The 14212-nt window shown below is 38.4% G+C and overlaps 1 protein-coding gene across 1 annotated transcript in view; it reads left to right on the forward strand.

Annotated features, from left to right (window-relative positions):
- The first annotated feature begins 2508 nt into the window (after nucleotides 1–2508).
- LOC111594978 (mushroom body large-type Kenyon cell-specific protein 1) overlaps nucleotides 2509–14212 on the forward strand; it is a 56954-nt gene continuing 45250 nt past the window's right edge. Inside the window, exon 1 of the mRNA XM_030223805.1 lies at nucleotides 2509–2625. Coding sequence (XP_030079665.1) covers nucleotides 2532–2625 — 94 coding nt within the window. The 5' untranslated portion in view covers nucleotides 2509–2531. The remainder of the gene's footprint in view (nucleotides 2626–14212) is intronic.

Genomic DNA, 14212 nt, shown 5'->3' on the forward strand with positions numbered 1-14212 from the left:
ACAACTTATACTCAGACAGCTTAACTGTCTCCTAACCCAGCTGAACAGAACAACTCTTAGCATATCAATATCTCTCATCGCCGCCATTTGGTCAGCTGAAAATGTTGATTAAAGCTGCAGAAATAATTGCAAACTATATTTTCTATGTAAATACAAGCACTAGCTAGCTGAGCTGAGTTGAGCTATGCTAAATTATAAAAATGTTTAAAATAATACCAAAAAAAGGCGTTGGGTTTGCTGCTGCGAATCGCTCAATCTATGGCCTAAGGAAGCAACAAATTGCTGACTTGATGCGCTGCTGCTGCTGCTTCTGCTGTTGCTTCAACTACTACTGCCCAGCCATGTCCATCATAATCAACGTCCATCATCAGCTGCTGCCGCGTGCTCTGTTGACACACCCACCAAGTGGCTACTGCACACGGCAACTGCCAATTCGGTTTCTTGTTGTTCGCGCTGGCTACTTTTGGCATTGCCCGCCTCCAGCGCTGCCAGCCAGAGTCATTTTTCATCATCAGAGCCAGCGAGCCAGCGAGCCAGAGAGGAGCAGATCCAGAGCCATCTTCGAGCTACCAGTTTTTGTTTTTTTTTCCGCTCCGTTCTTATTCCAAGGGACTCGGCAGTTGGCTCTTTGTATAGGCGCCCATGTACGAGTCGTCGCGTATCTGATATTAGAATCTCAATTAGTTTTCCACTGTCTTTATGCGTATGTTCTCGTTCGTGTGTGGGGGCATTGTAATTTGCTTTTGGGGCAGGTTTTCGAAACATCGCAGATGAAATGCTGCAGAAAAACAAAAACAAAAACGAAAACATTTCTGGAAAGGCGTCACACTCAATGTAATAATCAAAACACGTTCAACTATTTACGGCATTACAATATTAAAAAACAAAATTAATGCAAGCTGCAACGACAAACGGCATTTGAATAAATTAGTGTAATAGACACATTAAACAACAGCAACAAATAGTTGTATCTAGGAAATATCAAAAAACTGGTAGCTGCCCGAATAGTAAAAGCCCCGCAGTTACAATTATAGCAACAAATACATATGCAAGTGTGTGTGTGTATTTATATGAATAAGAAGAAGAAAAACTAGTAAGCGAATTGCTACTGGGCGCGACTGACTTGATAATACTCGTTCAGCACACAAATTTACAGCAGAATTTTAAAGAAATTATTTTTGAACATTTTAAAAATGTATTTTAATATTAATATAATTTATATAAAATAAAAAAATATTTACTAAAATTATTTTAAAATTAGAAAATTTTATTTTACTATAAACAAATTAAGTTCAAATATATTTTTAATATATATAAAATTTATTTTAAATTTAAATATTTTTTTGCAATACAAAAATTTATTTAAACTTATTTTAAATTTTAAAAAATTAATTTAAAATTTATTAGAATTTAAAAAAAAAAAATAAGTTTAAAAAATATGTATTTGAAATTTATGGTTTATTTAAGAGTCAATTACTGAATTTCTCACGTTGCATTGGTCAGATGACATTTATGGCGTATATGTACAAATACCCACCTGTGATTCACCTGCAAAATTATGCAAATTTATCCAAACAACTGTGAGATATGTAAGTTTTTCGCAATTTGCCACGCCTCAAAATGAGTGAATATATAAATTTTAGAAATATGTTGAGAGGGCTCTAAAGTAACTTAGACTTGGCTGCAGCCCTTAATCTGCGCCACACCCCCAACAATTTAAAAGATATTATATACAAGTTTATAGATACATACATTACATATATATATATATATATATATATATATACATATATTATTTGCCTATATATAATACCATACACTTTATTATTTGCCTTATCCCTAACTTTAATTTTGCATTCAATAATAATGCTTACAGTTTAAATTATGAAGTATAATTTTTTATATAATTTTGACACGCCTACAAGACGAGTGTACATATGTCTACACATTCAAAATTAAAAAACTCTAGTCTCTAGACGAAGGGACATTGCACAAAGCCAATATGCCCCAATATGCTGCTCATGAGCGAGTATAGAAACCACAAAAACAACTATAACGAGGTGCTGCTGCTACTTAGCAAGAATGCAACTAAAAACAAAAATATATATATATATATAAATGAAAAAAAAAAGCTTAAATATTTTTCAGCATATGAAATAATAAAAAATAATACAAAAAAAAAAAGAAAAAAGTGCAACAGGTTTTAGTGTGTGGTTGTGTTTTCGTGCTAACCTTGAAATAAAACTTGTTTAATCATTTCTCAGGCGACTCGAAAATGCAACAACAACAACAGCAGCAGCGGCAGCAACAAGAGTCGATATATATAGCATTAAATGGCGCATTATAAATTTAATAATTTTGTAAGCGAATTGCATTGGAAAATTTTTGTGCTAAACGCAATTAATAAAATCTCTCCCTCTCTCTCTTTCTGTCTATTTGTCAGGTACAGTTGCATCGAAAAAGTAATTTCCGCATTGAACCGTTATACACTTATTCTACATATACATATATATATATATATATAGAGGAAAATGGCCGATTGCTCATTTGCCCGATGCCAGCAGGAGCGCCGGCTCATCAAGCGCGAGCTAATGAAGTGGTCCAAGGATATGCTGCACATTGTGGGTGAGTAGCCCAAAATGATTTACTTAACACCTGCCCAGCCCAGCACAGGCCCCACAGCTGCCCGCTCGCGCAATCCAATTAAAAGAGCCGCGCAACAAATTTCTTTGCCTTTTTCTATCTATTATAAGTTTTTTTTGTGAACAAACATTTCCACTGGCTGCTGCTGCGTCATCTTCCAGCAGCGCCTTAAGCCACACACCCACACACACACACAGCACTTGCATTAGTGTAAGTGCAGCAGTTTTATTGCCCTCGCTATGTACACGTTGCATGCCAACTAAATTTAAGTTGGTTCGAGTCGTCGCTCATATTAAGGCCGCAAATGGGATTTGCCGTTAAACGGTAAATGAAGTGTGCTGTCTATATGAAAAAAAGAAGCGGCTAAAGGAAAAGTTCGACATGGAAATTGACTTTAGTCCACCCTAATCAACATAAGTTGGGTCCTGGCTCAGGCTGGCCATATGTTTCAGCGCTGTGCACATAGCACGAAGGATATGCGAAAGTAAAATAAACAAAATGCAAAGCTCTGCCACACACACACACACACACACACATACAGAGACATGCATATATATATGTGTATATCTAGATATAGATACCAACAGCTTTCAGGCTAAAGCAAACACCAAGAAAAATTAACATAAATTGCATTTGTTGTTGTTGCTGTTGTTGCTTATTGCATTTCTTGCTGGGCACAGCAGCCTCTGCCCTTACCTCAGTCTGCAGCTGCCGCCTTTCGCCAGCCTTCGTTCGCCTTCGCCTTCGCCTCGTCCTGTGCAACACTCTCATTTCGGTTTTTGAGCACGTTTAGCACGTTGCCGGCGAATCGCCACAGTCCCCCAACTGCCTCACCTGCCTGCAAATGTTAAATGCTCATTGTTGTTGTTGCTGTTGCTGCTGTTGCTGTCCGGCTTTTTTCTCTGCTTTTTATATAAATTTTCCTCATTCTTTTTTTCTGCATATTTTTTTGTCTTGTTGCGCCCAACCCCAAGCAATGACGACGCCAACTTTGGGGCTCGTCCTTGCCCGCGTCCGTGTCTCGTGCACTCAATTACTTCCTCAATGCGCTCCATAATGCTTATCGTCCTTGTTTCTAGTTGACATTCCCGCACAGCCAGCCAGCAGCACTTCCAAGCCAGACTCCCTTTGCTCAAACCCTTGGCACATTTTTCCAGCGACAATTTTTGTTGGCGGGCGTCGAGGGTGCTGCCGTGGCGTGGCGTGGCGTTTGGTTAGTTTAGCCAAGTGGGGGCGGGCGCGGGTGGTGCGAGGTTTCGGCGTCGTTGTCGCACGAAGCTGCAAAAAAATTGTTGTCTGGCTTTCAGCTGGTGCAGCTTTAGGGTTGGGTTAGTTTTTAGCTGCATCAAGCTACGTGTGTGTGTGTGTGTGTGCCCAAAACGAAGTGCTATACGAGATAACGAAGCACACTTAAGCGCACGCACACAGCGACAGGATGACGACGACGACGACGACATATCCCTACGAAATATATTGCACAATATAAAAATGCAGACGACGACGACGACTGCCGAATGCGACGAAACTGCTTCTGCTGTTGCTTCTGCCTCCTGCCCCACGTGCTGCCCCCTTGCTCCTTCGCTCTGGCCCCGCCTGTTGCTCAGCCATAAGCCGAAAAGGCACCTACACCCGAATGCTGGCGCCGAAAGACGAGCCAACGAGCAGCAAGCAGCGCCAACGCCATCATCAGCTCGTCCTCGTCCACGTCCTCGTCCTCGTCCTCGTTCGCGTTGCTGCTGCTTTTTGTGGCCGATTTTCGACGCCGTCAACGCCGCTGCCGCCGTTGTCGTCGCCGTCGTCGTCGCCGTCGCCCACACCAAGAGTCCCACTTCCTCTCTTTCAGCCACTGCCAAAATGGGAGTCGAGTTTCCAACGAGCTACCAATTTTTTCTTGCTTATTTTTTCTTTTTTTTTTCCTCTGCCCACCCACCCAACCACGTTCGTGTTTTTGGTAGATCGAAGAAGATGCCAACAGCAGGCAGAGCGGGCTGACCCACTCGTGGGCATGGGCAAGCTGGCTCTCGCCTGTTGCATCTGTGGGTTAAGCCACCCGGCTGACTGTGCGCTGCCACGTTGGCAATGGCTCAATCAGTGGTGGCGTCGTATTTGATTGTAATGGGATATACCACTTGTAGATTCAGCTGGCGAAATTCAACGAATTTGAGCGCCCCACAAAGGGGAAGTTCTCTCCTGCTGGATGTGCGAGTGTGAGGCGTAATAAAAATGTAAATTCTGATAGAACTAAAAGGATTCAAGGAACGAAAAACACATACTAAATACAAAGCAACAAAATTTAATAGGAATTTGAGCTGGACAAAATACTCCAAATTTTAGAAGAATCTATTTATTTTTTAGAAAAAAAAAAAAAACAGAATAACTATAAAAAATTAAAAATAAAATATTAATTTTTTATAGTCAGAATAGAGATATTTTTTTATAAAATAATTTTAGGTTAAAAATAAGAAACGAAAAAGAATATATTTAATAAATATATAAAAAATTTAAGGCAACATATCAAAATAATAAAAAAATTAACTTTAAACATAAAATAATAAATAAGTAGAAAATAATTAAAATATATTATAAAATAATTAAAATATATATAAATATTAAATATAAAAAAATAGTAAATGTAAAAAAAAATAATATTTTTTATATTTTTAATAATAATAATAAAATTATTATAACATTTATTTTCTATCTACAAAAAAATAAATAAAGAAAATAATTTTTTGAAATTTTTTTTTTGTTTTCATGAAATAATAGTTTTGTGGCATAAATAAATACATTTTATAATTAAACTAATTTTAAAATGTATTTATGTCAGACATTTCTTTAGTCCATTCATTATTTAAAATGCAATCACATTAATTAGTTAATTAAAAACTTGTGTAAAAATCCTTTTTCCTTTAGCTTGGCAATTAAATTACAGCGAGCACATTATAAAAACTTTATTAAACAACTATTGCTTATGTCGAAAAAAAAGAAAAAAATAATAATAAAAAATAGAGAAAATTAAATAAAAAAAACCAAAGCAACTTTTGCGTTGGTGGAAGCGAGAACAAAAATTTCAAAAAAAAAAAATTGCGTGGCAAGGAGCAGAGCGAAAGTGTCTGAGCATTGTTGTGTATGTGTGGGGGTGTGAGTGTGTGTGAGTGTGTGTGTGTGTGTGTGAAGAAAAACGAATCAGCAGGTGCTGGGCTGCATTGTGGGCCACACTCGCACCATTTGGGCACACTCTATATATACTTGTAGTTAGTGCTATTCGTATATATTGGGCGAACGCATCTTTCGATTACAGCAACAACTACAGTCGTGGGTGGTTGTGGCGCCACCGTTTCATACTCGTGCACATGCCAGCTTGTCCTTGTTGTCGCTGTTGTTGCTGTAAGAAGGCATTTTTATGCGCTGCGCCTCTGCAAGCTCGAGGATGCAACAAGCGACGAGAACTTCGTCGTCGTCGCCGTCGTCAGCCAACAGCTGTGTACGTGGGCGGGCGTCCTAGACCGCAGGGCCGCACTCCAACCTAGTCGATGGTCCGCACCAAATCCTATACAGGATTTTATGCACTACGCAATGGGTGTCTCTGCCCGCTTTCCAGCCAGTCGCAGTTTTCCTTTTTCTTTTCTTCCTCTTCCTCTTCCTCTTCTACTTCTTCTTCTTCTTCTTTTTCCAGCTGCCGTCTTGCACGCTGCACGCTCCTTCTGCTAGCTGTTGTTGCTGTTGCTGCGCGCTGAATTTTTTCTGACGGTTTTTTAGGTTACATTTTTACGAGTTTTACGCTTCCACTATACGACTATTTCGCGCCGATGTCGTTTTTGTTGTTTTCGGTTGCGTTAATACACTGCGTGCAGTGGCCAAGCGAAGCATATTGGCACTGACTACATTACCATGTCTATTCCCTTGACTAGACATATCAAATGGCTTGTCTTAAGACTGAATATATACAGATGTAAGACTATTTTGTCAGTTCGTCACTCAGTCTTCTCTCATTCTATCAGTCAATCAGTCAGAAGTCTGCCTAATATTATGAGAAAACTAAGAAACATTTTTAAGTGATTAATCTGCTGAATTAAGCTGCAGCATGACGCTGATTGATGCTGATTGATATAATATTTGATAATATTTGATTGTCTAACAGATTGAGGAACTCGCAGATTCATTGTTGACGGATTGACTGTGTGACTTGCTAGCTAATTTATTGTCTTATGATTGACTGACTGATCAACTTACTAAATGATTGCTTAATAGCTTGAATGATTGACTGATGGATATCTTTACAGACATATTAATCGGAAGGCTAACTGTTGTATATACTAAATGGTGCAGCTACAGCAGCAGCAGCAGTCAGTCCGCACTTTTGATTGACGGAGTAACTGACAGACTAACTCAGCAACGTAGACTGAATGGCTTTTTGATTGATATATTAAAGGCAGACTCTGACTGACTGACTGACTGATTGACTGACTAAGTGATATATGAGCGATGATTGCCAAATTAGTTGACTGACTGACTGCTGGATTGCTTGATGGACAGCTTGGCAGATGAACTGAGCTGCAGTTAGACTGATTGACAGATTAATTAACACAGTCAATCAGTTATTATATCTGTCAATCAATAAGATAGTTAATCATTTAGCCAGCTAGTTAGGCTTATCAGACTGTCAGTCAGCTTGACTGATTGTTTGGCTGATATAACAATTGATTGACTGATTGAACGACTAAGACTGAGACTGATTGACAATCTAACTGGCCCACTGAGTATTTGTAATATGTTTCCTGAATCACTTCTTGCATAACAAAGAGAAGCCAGAGTAGCTGTTGCACGGGCAGAGCCCATTCGACATGTTAGCGCTTGTTATTGTTGTTGTTTGTGGCCAGGACGATGACGATGACGATGCTGAAAGTAACGAAGGAGCCGCAGCCACTGTCGCTGCCGCAATCGTTCTTCGGACGAGGCGACGGCGCTGCAATAGCAAAGACGCAACCAAATTCATGCGCTCCTTAGTTAAAGTTTACACTTGTATGTGTGTGTGTGTGTGTGTGTGTGGGTGTATGTGAGTGTGTCCGTGTGTGTCGAAGCGCCACAAGTGGGTGGAGAGCATGAGAATGAGGTCAGGCTGGCGGGTTAGTTTCGTGCATGCACAGAAATTGGAAAATAGATTTTTTGGTTCGCTGCCTTTGTCCTTCCTTCTTTTTTCCCTATATATCGTTTGGCGTCCATTTTTTTAAGGTCCTTTTGGCTGCAAGCGAAGGAGCGAGCAGGATGCAGCCAGCTATGGTCAGAGCCGGCCGGCCAGGCCAAGCCAGGAAGTCAGCATGGCATGGGCTAGCTGTATGTGTGTGTGTGTGTGTGTGTTTTGGGTGGTTCGCTGTGGTTTGTTGCTGCAACTGCCATGGCCCAAGGTAAGCGCCAGGAACAATGCCAAGCCTCAGGAAGCCAGGCGAGCCGGGCCTGGGTTGGGTGCGAGACGTTGCCAGCTTTTCTTTGGCATATTTGTTGCATTCTTTTTCTTCTCTCCGCCTTTTTTCTCTTCTATTTTCGTGAAGAAGCAAAAAATGAAGCGGAAGCACGAAAAAGCACAAAGTTAACGCGCTGCCTGCGGATTGGGTTGGGTTGCCTCATGCCTCGCTCCACGTGCCACGCTCATAGACGACAAGGATTCAGCAATATGGCGCTAAGAACATTGGGCAAAATGTAGTGCAAAAAAATATATAAAAAAAAAAAAAATATATATATATATATAGTGCACATTATGTGCGTGTGCAAGGGTGAGGGCGTGTGTGTGTGTGGGTGTGGGTGTGGGTGAGTGCGATATAAGCAAACAGCAAAACACACAAAAACAAAATGGAGCAAAAAAGGCCACTAAAAAAAATTGCAGCACGCTGTACGTTTGGTTAGGTGGTTGGGCGTTAGAGCTTGACTTCGTCGTAGACGCCGCTGCCGCTGCTGCTGCTGCTGTTGCCGTCGCTGCCAGCGTCGCTGCATTTTATTTTGTGCTGAAAAAGTTTCGTGTGCTCGAAAAAAGTTTCGTCGCTTCGTTGACGTCGTTGTTGGCGTCGTGCGCTTTTGGTAGTTTTTGCTGCAAGGGAAACGAATGTTGAGGCAAGCTGGGTGGCACAGCTAGCCCCTCTCTCTCTCTCTCTCTCTTTCACTCTTTCTCTCTCTCTCTCTTTCTATCTATGCATGTGTGTGTGTGTATATGTTTATATATTTATATGCGTGTGTGTGTGTGCAAGGCATTTGACTGGGTTTGAGTTTTGCAGCTACATTTGGCTGCATTCGGTTGGTTGGTTGGTTCTGCTGTGCACGGACTGATTGGAGGGGTTGGGGTGTGGGTGGGTTTTTGTTGGACTAGTGGCACGCCTTGTAGTTTGGTGGGTGTCTCCTGACATTTTTGTCGAATTTGCAGCAGTTGTAGTTGTAGTTGTAGTTGGCAGCGACGCCAGCGCCAACAGCGACTGCACAAACGATTTTTCGTGCTGCGGCATTTGCTGAGCATTGTGCAACAAGTGAGTTTGGCAGCAGCCACCAACAGGACGACAACTAGTTTTCGGCAGTGCCAACAACCCAAAAAAGAGCACCAAACAACCAAAAAGACTTCACCTGACACTCAGTCCGCTCCTGCTGCAAAGCAGTTAATTGTGTAAATTTGAATGGGCAACCAAAGTGGCAGCAATTGTGGCCTGCACTGAATCAAATCGCTTGCCAACAGGAGGCTGCCACTCCTGCCACTTGCCGCTTGCCACTTGGCAGTTGAGGCATTGTGGCATTCTGTTTCGAGTGTTGATTGAAGCAACAATTGGCGCCAACTGTTGCACACACAACTGTTGTTTGACGCTTGACTTTCGCCGTGTCGCGCGTTTCGTTTCATCAAAAGTGTTGTGTGCTTTTCAGCGCTCCACTTCCGCTGCATGTGCGGCTGTGTGCGTGTGTGTGTGCGAGTGTGTGCAGTTGAAAATTTAATTAAAGACATTGTCGCTGCCTGCATTGCGATAATTTATGTGTGTTGGCATTTAATTAAAGCGATCACACACTCATTTACATATACAAAACAGCAACGGCAACAGCAACAGCAACAGCAACATCAACAACATCAAGATAGAGACTTCTAGATAATTTTCTCTCTGCCTCCGCCTCCGGCATATGTTGAACCTCTTGACAGAGCGTTGTAAATGCCTAATTGAATTGCATTGATTAGTTTACCAACTCGATTTCGGCTGCATTTCAATACAAGATGTGCGGGTGAGTTACATATTTTTAGCTAAGATTTCTATATTGCTTTTCCACTTGCAAACAAATTGAATTTGCTCAAAGCATTTTTAATCTCTGCATTTTAGTGCAAAATATTTTTTAAACCAAAAAAGTCTTTTTGCTCTACAATATTTATTTATTTCAACAGAATAAACAATTTCAATTAAATATGAATTTAAAATATATAAAAAAATATTGTGTTGTTGCCATAAAAAGACTTCTTTTTGGCAGCTTTTAATTTATAATTTAATTTTTATTTTCGCATATATTAAACATTTTATTTTTACTTGTCTAGCTTAAAGTTATGAAATATATATTTATTATATATTTCATTAAAATTATCACTTTCTAAGTATTTTTATTTTATATATAAGCTACTAACTGCGATTTTCAATGCAACTCTTTAAAACTATCAAAAGCAAATGAATTTTGACTATATTCAATTTTAATTTGTTACAATTATTTCATAACTTTATTATATGTTAGTGGCATTTATATATCTTACCTAACAGCTGGTAGTATAATTTATATAAAATAAATATTCAAAGCATTTCTATTGACAACGTTATGACTGCATTTATAGAAATATATTCCAAGTGTTCTTTTAGTGACAGCAACAATTTTACTCAGTGTTTTGTGCACAACAGTCAGCATAAGTGATTAATTATAAAAAATGTTTATAACAATTCGCAATTTTGGAGCAGAGCTGTAGGCTTTAAAAATGAGTATGATTTTTTTCTTGAACACAAAAAAATATGAACATGACTTATAAGAATTGCGCTAAGCCTAGAAAATATTTTTATTTATTAGTATTTTATAAATTATATATATTAAATAATTATAGTGCATAATATCAGAAAATATTTTCATTTATTAGTATTTTATAAATTATATATATTAAATAATTATAGTGCATAAAATTAGAAAATATTTTCATTTATTAGTATTTTATAAATTATATATATTAAATAATTATAGTGCATAAAATTAGAAAATATTTTCATTTATTAGTATTTTATAAATTATATAAATTATATATATTAAATAATTATAGTGCATAAAATTATATATATTCACACAAATTTTTAAAGTTCATTAAATGTCATTTTATTATTAAGTATTAAGTATTACAAATATATATTATTTATTATATATGTATTAAATAGTAATATAATTTAATTTAAAAAAAAACACTTGTCAAAGTTTATATATTATCAACAAATATATATAAATATATTTATTTAATCACTATACAATTTAGCGCAATTAAATTAATTAATTAATAAAAAAATAAATTAAAATTAATTTTGCCTTTTAGTTTTTTAAGCTTAATTAACTTAAAAAAAAACTCAGCATATTCTGAAAGTAGAAAAATTATTATATATAAGAATTAACTACAAGTGTTGGAACTGAATGAAAATATTTAGTAACTATATTAAGGAGTAAACTGTTTAAGTAATTAAAATAAATAAAGAAGCAACTATAAGTGCTTGGTTATATATGTGCTTGCTCCTACATGAGTTATGAGGCAATGTGGCACCTAAAGGCGGCCAATTCGTGACTTCAGACAATAAAATTCGATGTGAAACAAATAAAATTCGAGAAGAATCAAAGCTAAAATTGAAGTCCTTGAAAACGGCTTTTTGTGTATTGTTGTTGATAAACTTGCTGTAATATTTTATTACTCTGAGAAACAACACTCGCTAGAGCAACTTTATTTGCTTAATTAAGTTAAAGGATTTTGTGTTCTTACTGCAACTGCAGTGACTGTAGCAGCTGAGACTTTGAAGGGATTTCAGCTATAAGTGAAAAAAAACTAGATTTTGTATTAATTATTTGCCAAGTGCTGACAAAATGTTAGTTATGAAAAGACAGTTATGAACTGCGAATTATTTAGTATTATTTTTTTAAATTTTGAGAAGGTCCTTTTACTTTGTAACTGATTTTTATACCAAAAAGCAGATTTGATAAAGCAAATAAATCAGCAAGAGCAAGAGAAGAAAAGTAAAGCTACAGCGGCAGCTGCTCGCCTTGCGGTTACATCCAAGCAAGTCTTTATTATAAATAATACAGATATAATATTTAACTAATATGTCAACTAGAAAACGTATCAATAAAGCAAAGCCATAGCTCAATTTACTCCAACTGCAATTGCAACACTTTGCCTAACATAACTTGTTAAAGTTGTTAAGCTAAAGATAGCTGAATAAATTGCTGTCTGGCATTAAAGTGTGGAAGCTATCAGGAAAAATTTGCACAACAATTACCTGTTAGAGATGTAAACAACAAAAAAAAAAATAAAAAAAGGGGGAAGAAAACACACAAAAACTTAGCAAACTATTAAAGCCAAAAAGTCGAACAGCTCTGTTGACAGATTCCAAAACACTTGCACAAACTGCACGTAAACGCTCATAAAATATTATATTGTGTGCAAGGGGCCAAAAACTCGACAGCAAGAAGACGACACGTTTTCGCAGCTGCAAAAGCTGAAAGGCAAATGTGTAACAAGAATTTTATGCTTATATGAAAATACTTTGAAGAAAAACTTTAGCAAATAGACAACAGAGCACAGGCAACACATGTAGAACACACAATTCAGGCAACAGGCAGGCAGGCAGCCAGCCAGGCTGGCAGTCAGGCAGGCAAACAGGAGCAGGAGCAGGAGCTGCAGCACGAGGTAAACAACAAAAGCCAACAATGCGCCAAAGGAGCCAAAGGAGCAGCCATATCAGACGCTTGCCCCCTGCCGCAGTCCATGCTGATGACGCTGCAGACGTTTTGTATTTGACTTTTGTAACATCGTTACACAACAACAGCAGCAGCAGCAACAACAACAGCTGCACAACTATTGCACTTGTTGCACAAGTTGCCCACACACGACACGCAACGCCAACAAGTGGCAAATGGGGCTGGGGCTGAGGGGCAGGACGCACAAAAGTATGCAAAGACTTGCGAATTCACACATTCTAACAGCGCGACGCTGACGTCAGCGCCGGCAGCGACGCTAACGTTGACGCCGCTGCCAGAGGCAACAGGATGCGGATGCGGATGCTGCAGACGCAGACGTCGCGGCACTTTCGGCGATTTTCGACGAAGTCACGATGCGCACACCTACATGAATCTGTGTGTGTGTGTGTGTGTGTGTTGCCCCCCCAACCAGCAGCAGCAACAGTTGTCAACTTGTTGTTGTTTGCGGCTGCTAAAGACATTTAGTTCCGAGCGGAAATGCAACACATGCGTATGCCAAATGCAATAGGAAACAATGCAGCTAAAGCAGCTCAAGGATATTTAAGGCACACGGCCACGCCCCGCCTGAAGCAGCGTGAAGAACACTTTAACTTGAATTTGCTTTTAGCCATACGTTTTTTTTTTCACGTGCTTTGCTTGGGCTACCAAAAATGGTAAAAGTTGCAAAAGAAAATGCAAAATGAAACAGATTTTTGGCTTTTTCCTTTGGCTATTTTTACACCCAGTTACAGATGCCTTAGCTAAGCAAAGAGAGTATATTGGCTTTAATGCTCGTCAAGTGAAGTTGAGATTTTCCGATTTAAGAGTTAAGATTAAATAGTTGCTGTAGAGATAGATATATTTGTAGATGCTGAAGAATGGTTACAAAGAGAGAGAGAGAGAGAGAGAGAAGAGGAGAAATAAGTAGATAAAGCTAGAGTTTATAATAAGTTAGAGAGAGAGGGAAAGAATGTATGAGATGAAGATGAAGAGAGCAAGAGATATTAAAGCTAAATCTTGAAGAATGTGAGACAAAGAAACAGAGTAAAAAAGAGAGAGCAAGAAAGAGAGACAGAGGTATATAGAGCTAAAGAGAAATTTACAGATAAAGCTAATATTCCTAAGAATTAAGGAGAGCGCGAATGAGAGAGGAATAGCGGGAGTGAGATAGGTAAATAGAGGAGGATAGAAGTGCTAGCGGAAGCTATGACAGGAAGAGTGAGAAATAGAGTAGAATAGAATAGAGTAAGAAACAGAGTGTGAATTAGGAAAGGGGTAAGATAGAGAGATATAGAGATAAAGGGAACGAGGTAGAGGTAGAGAAAGAGATAGAAAAAGATAGAAAGCTATAGGAGAAGAGAGGGAGAGAAAGAGATAAGAGAAGATATAAAGAGATAGGAGATAAGGAGAGAAGAGAGAAAAAAAGACAGGGATATAAAGAGGTATCAAGAGATATAAAGGCAGAATGAGAGAAGCAGAAAAAGCGATTGACTCGGAAAGAAATACGTAAAGGACAAAGGAATGTAAAGACGTGGTATAAAGGCCTAGAACAAAGACTTTAAAAGAGTTTAAGCTGGCAGATTAAATA

This window comes from Drosophila hydei, unplaced genomic scaffold, assembly GCF_003285905.1.
Source record: "Drosophila hydei strain 15085-1641.00,03,60 unplaced genomic scaffold, DhydRS2 tig00000290-arrow-arrow-pilon, whole genome shotgun sequence".
NCBI classification, from domain to species: Eukaryota; Metazoa; Arthropoda; class Insecta; order Diptera; family Drosophilidae; genus Drosophila; species Drosophila hydei.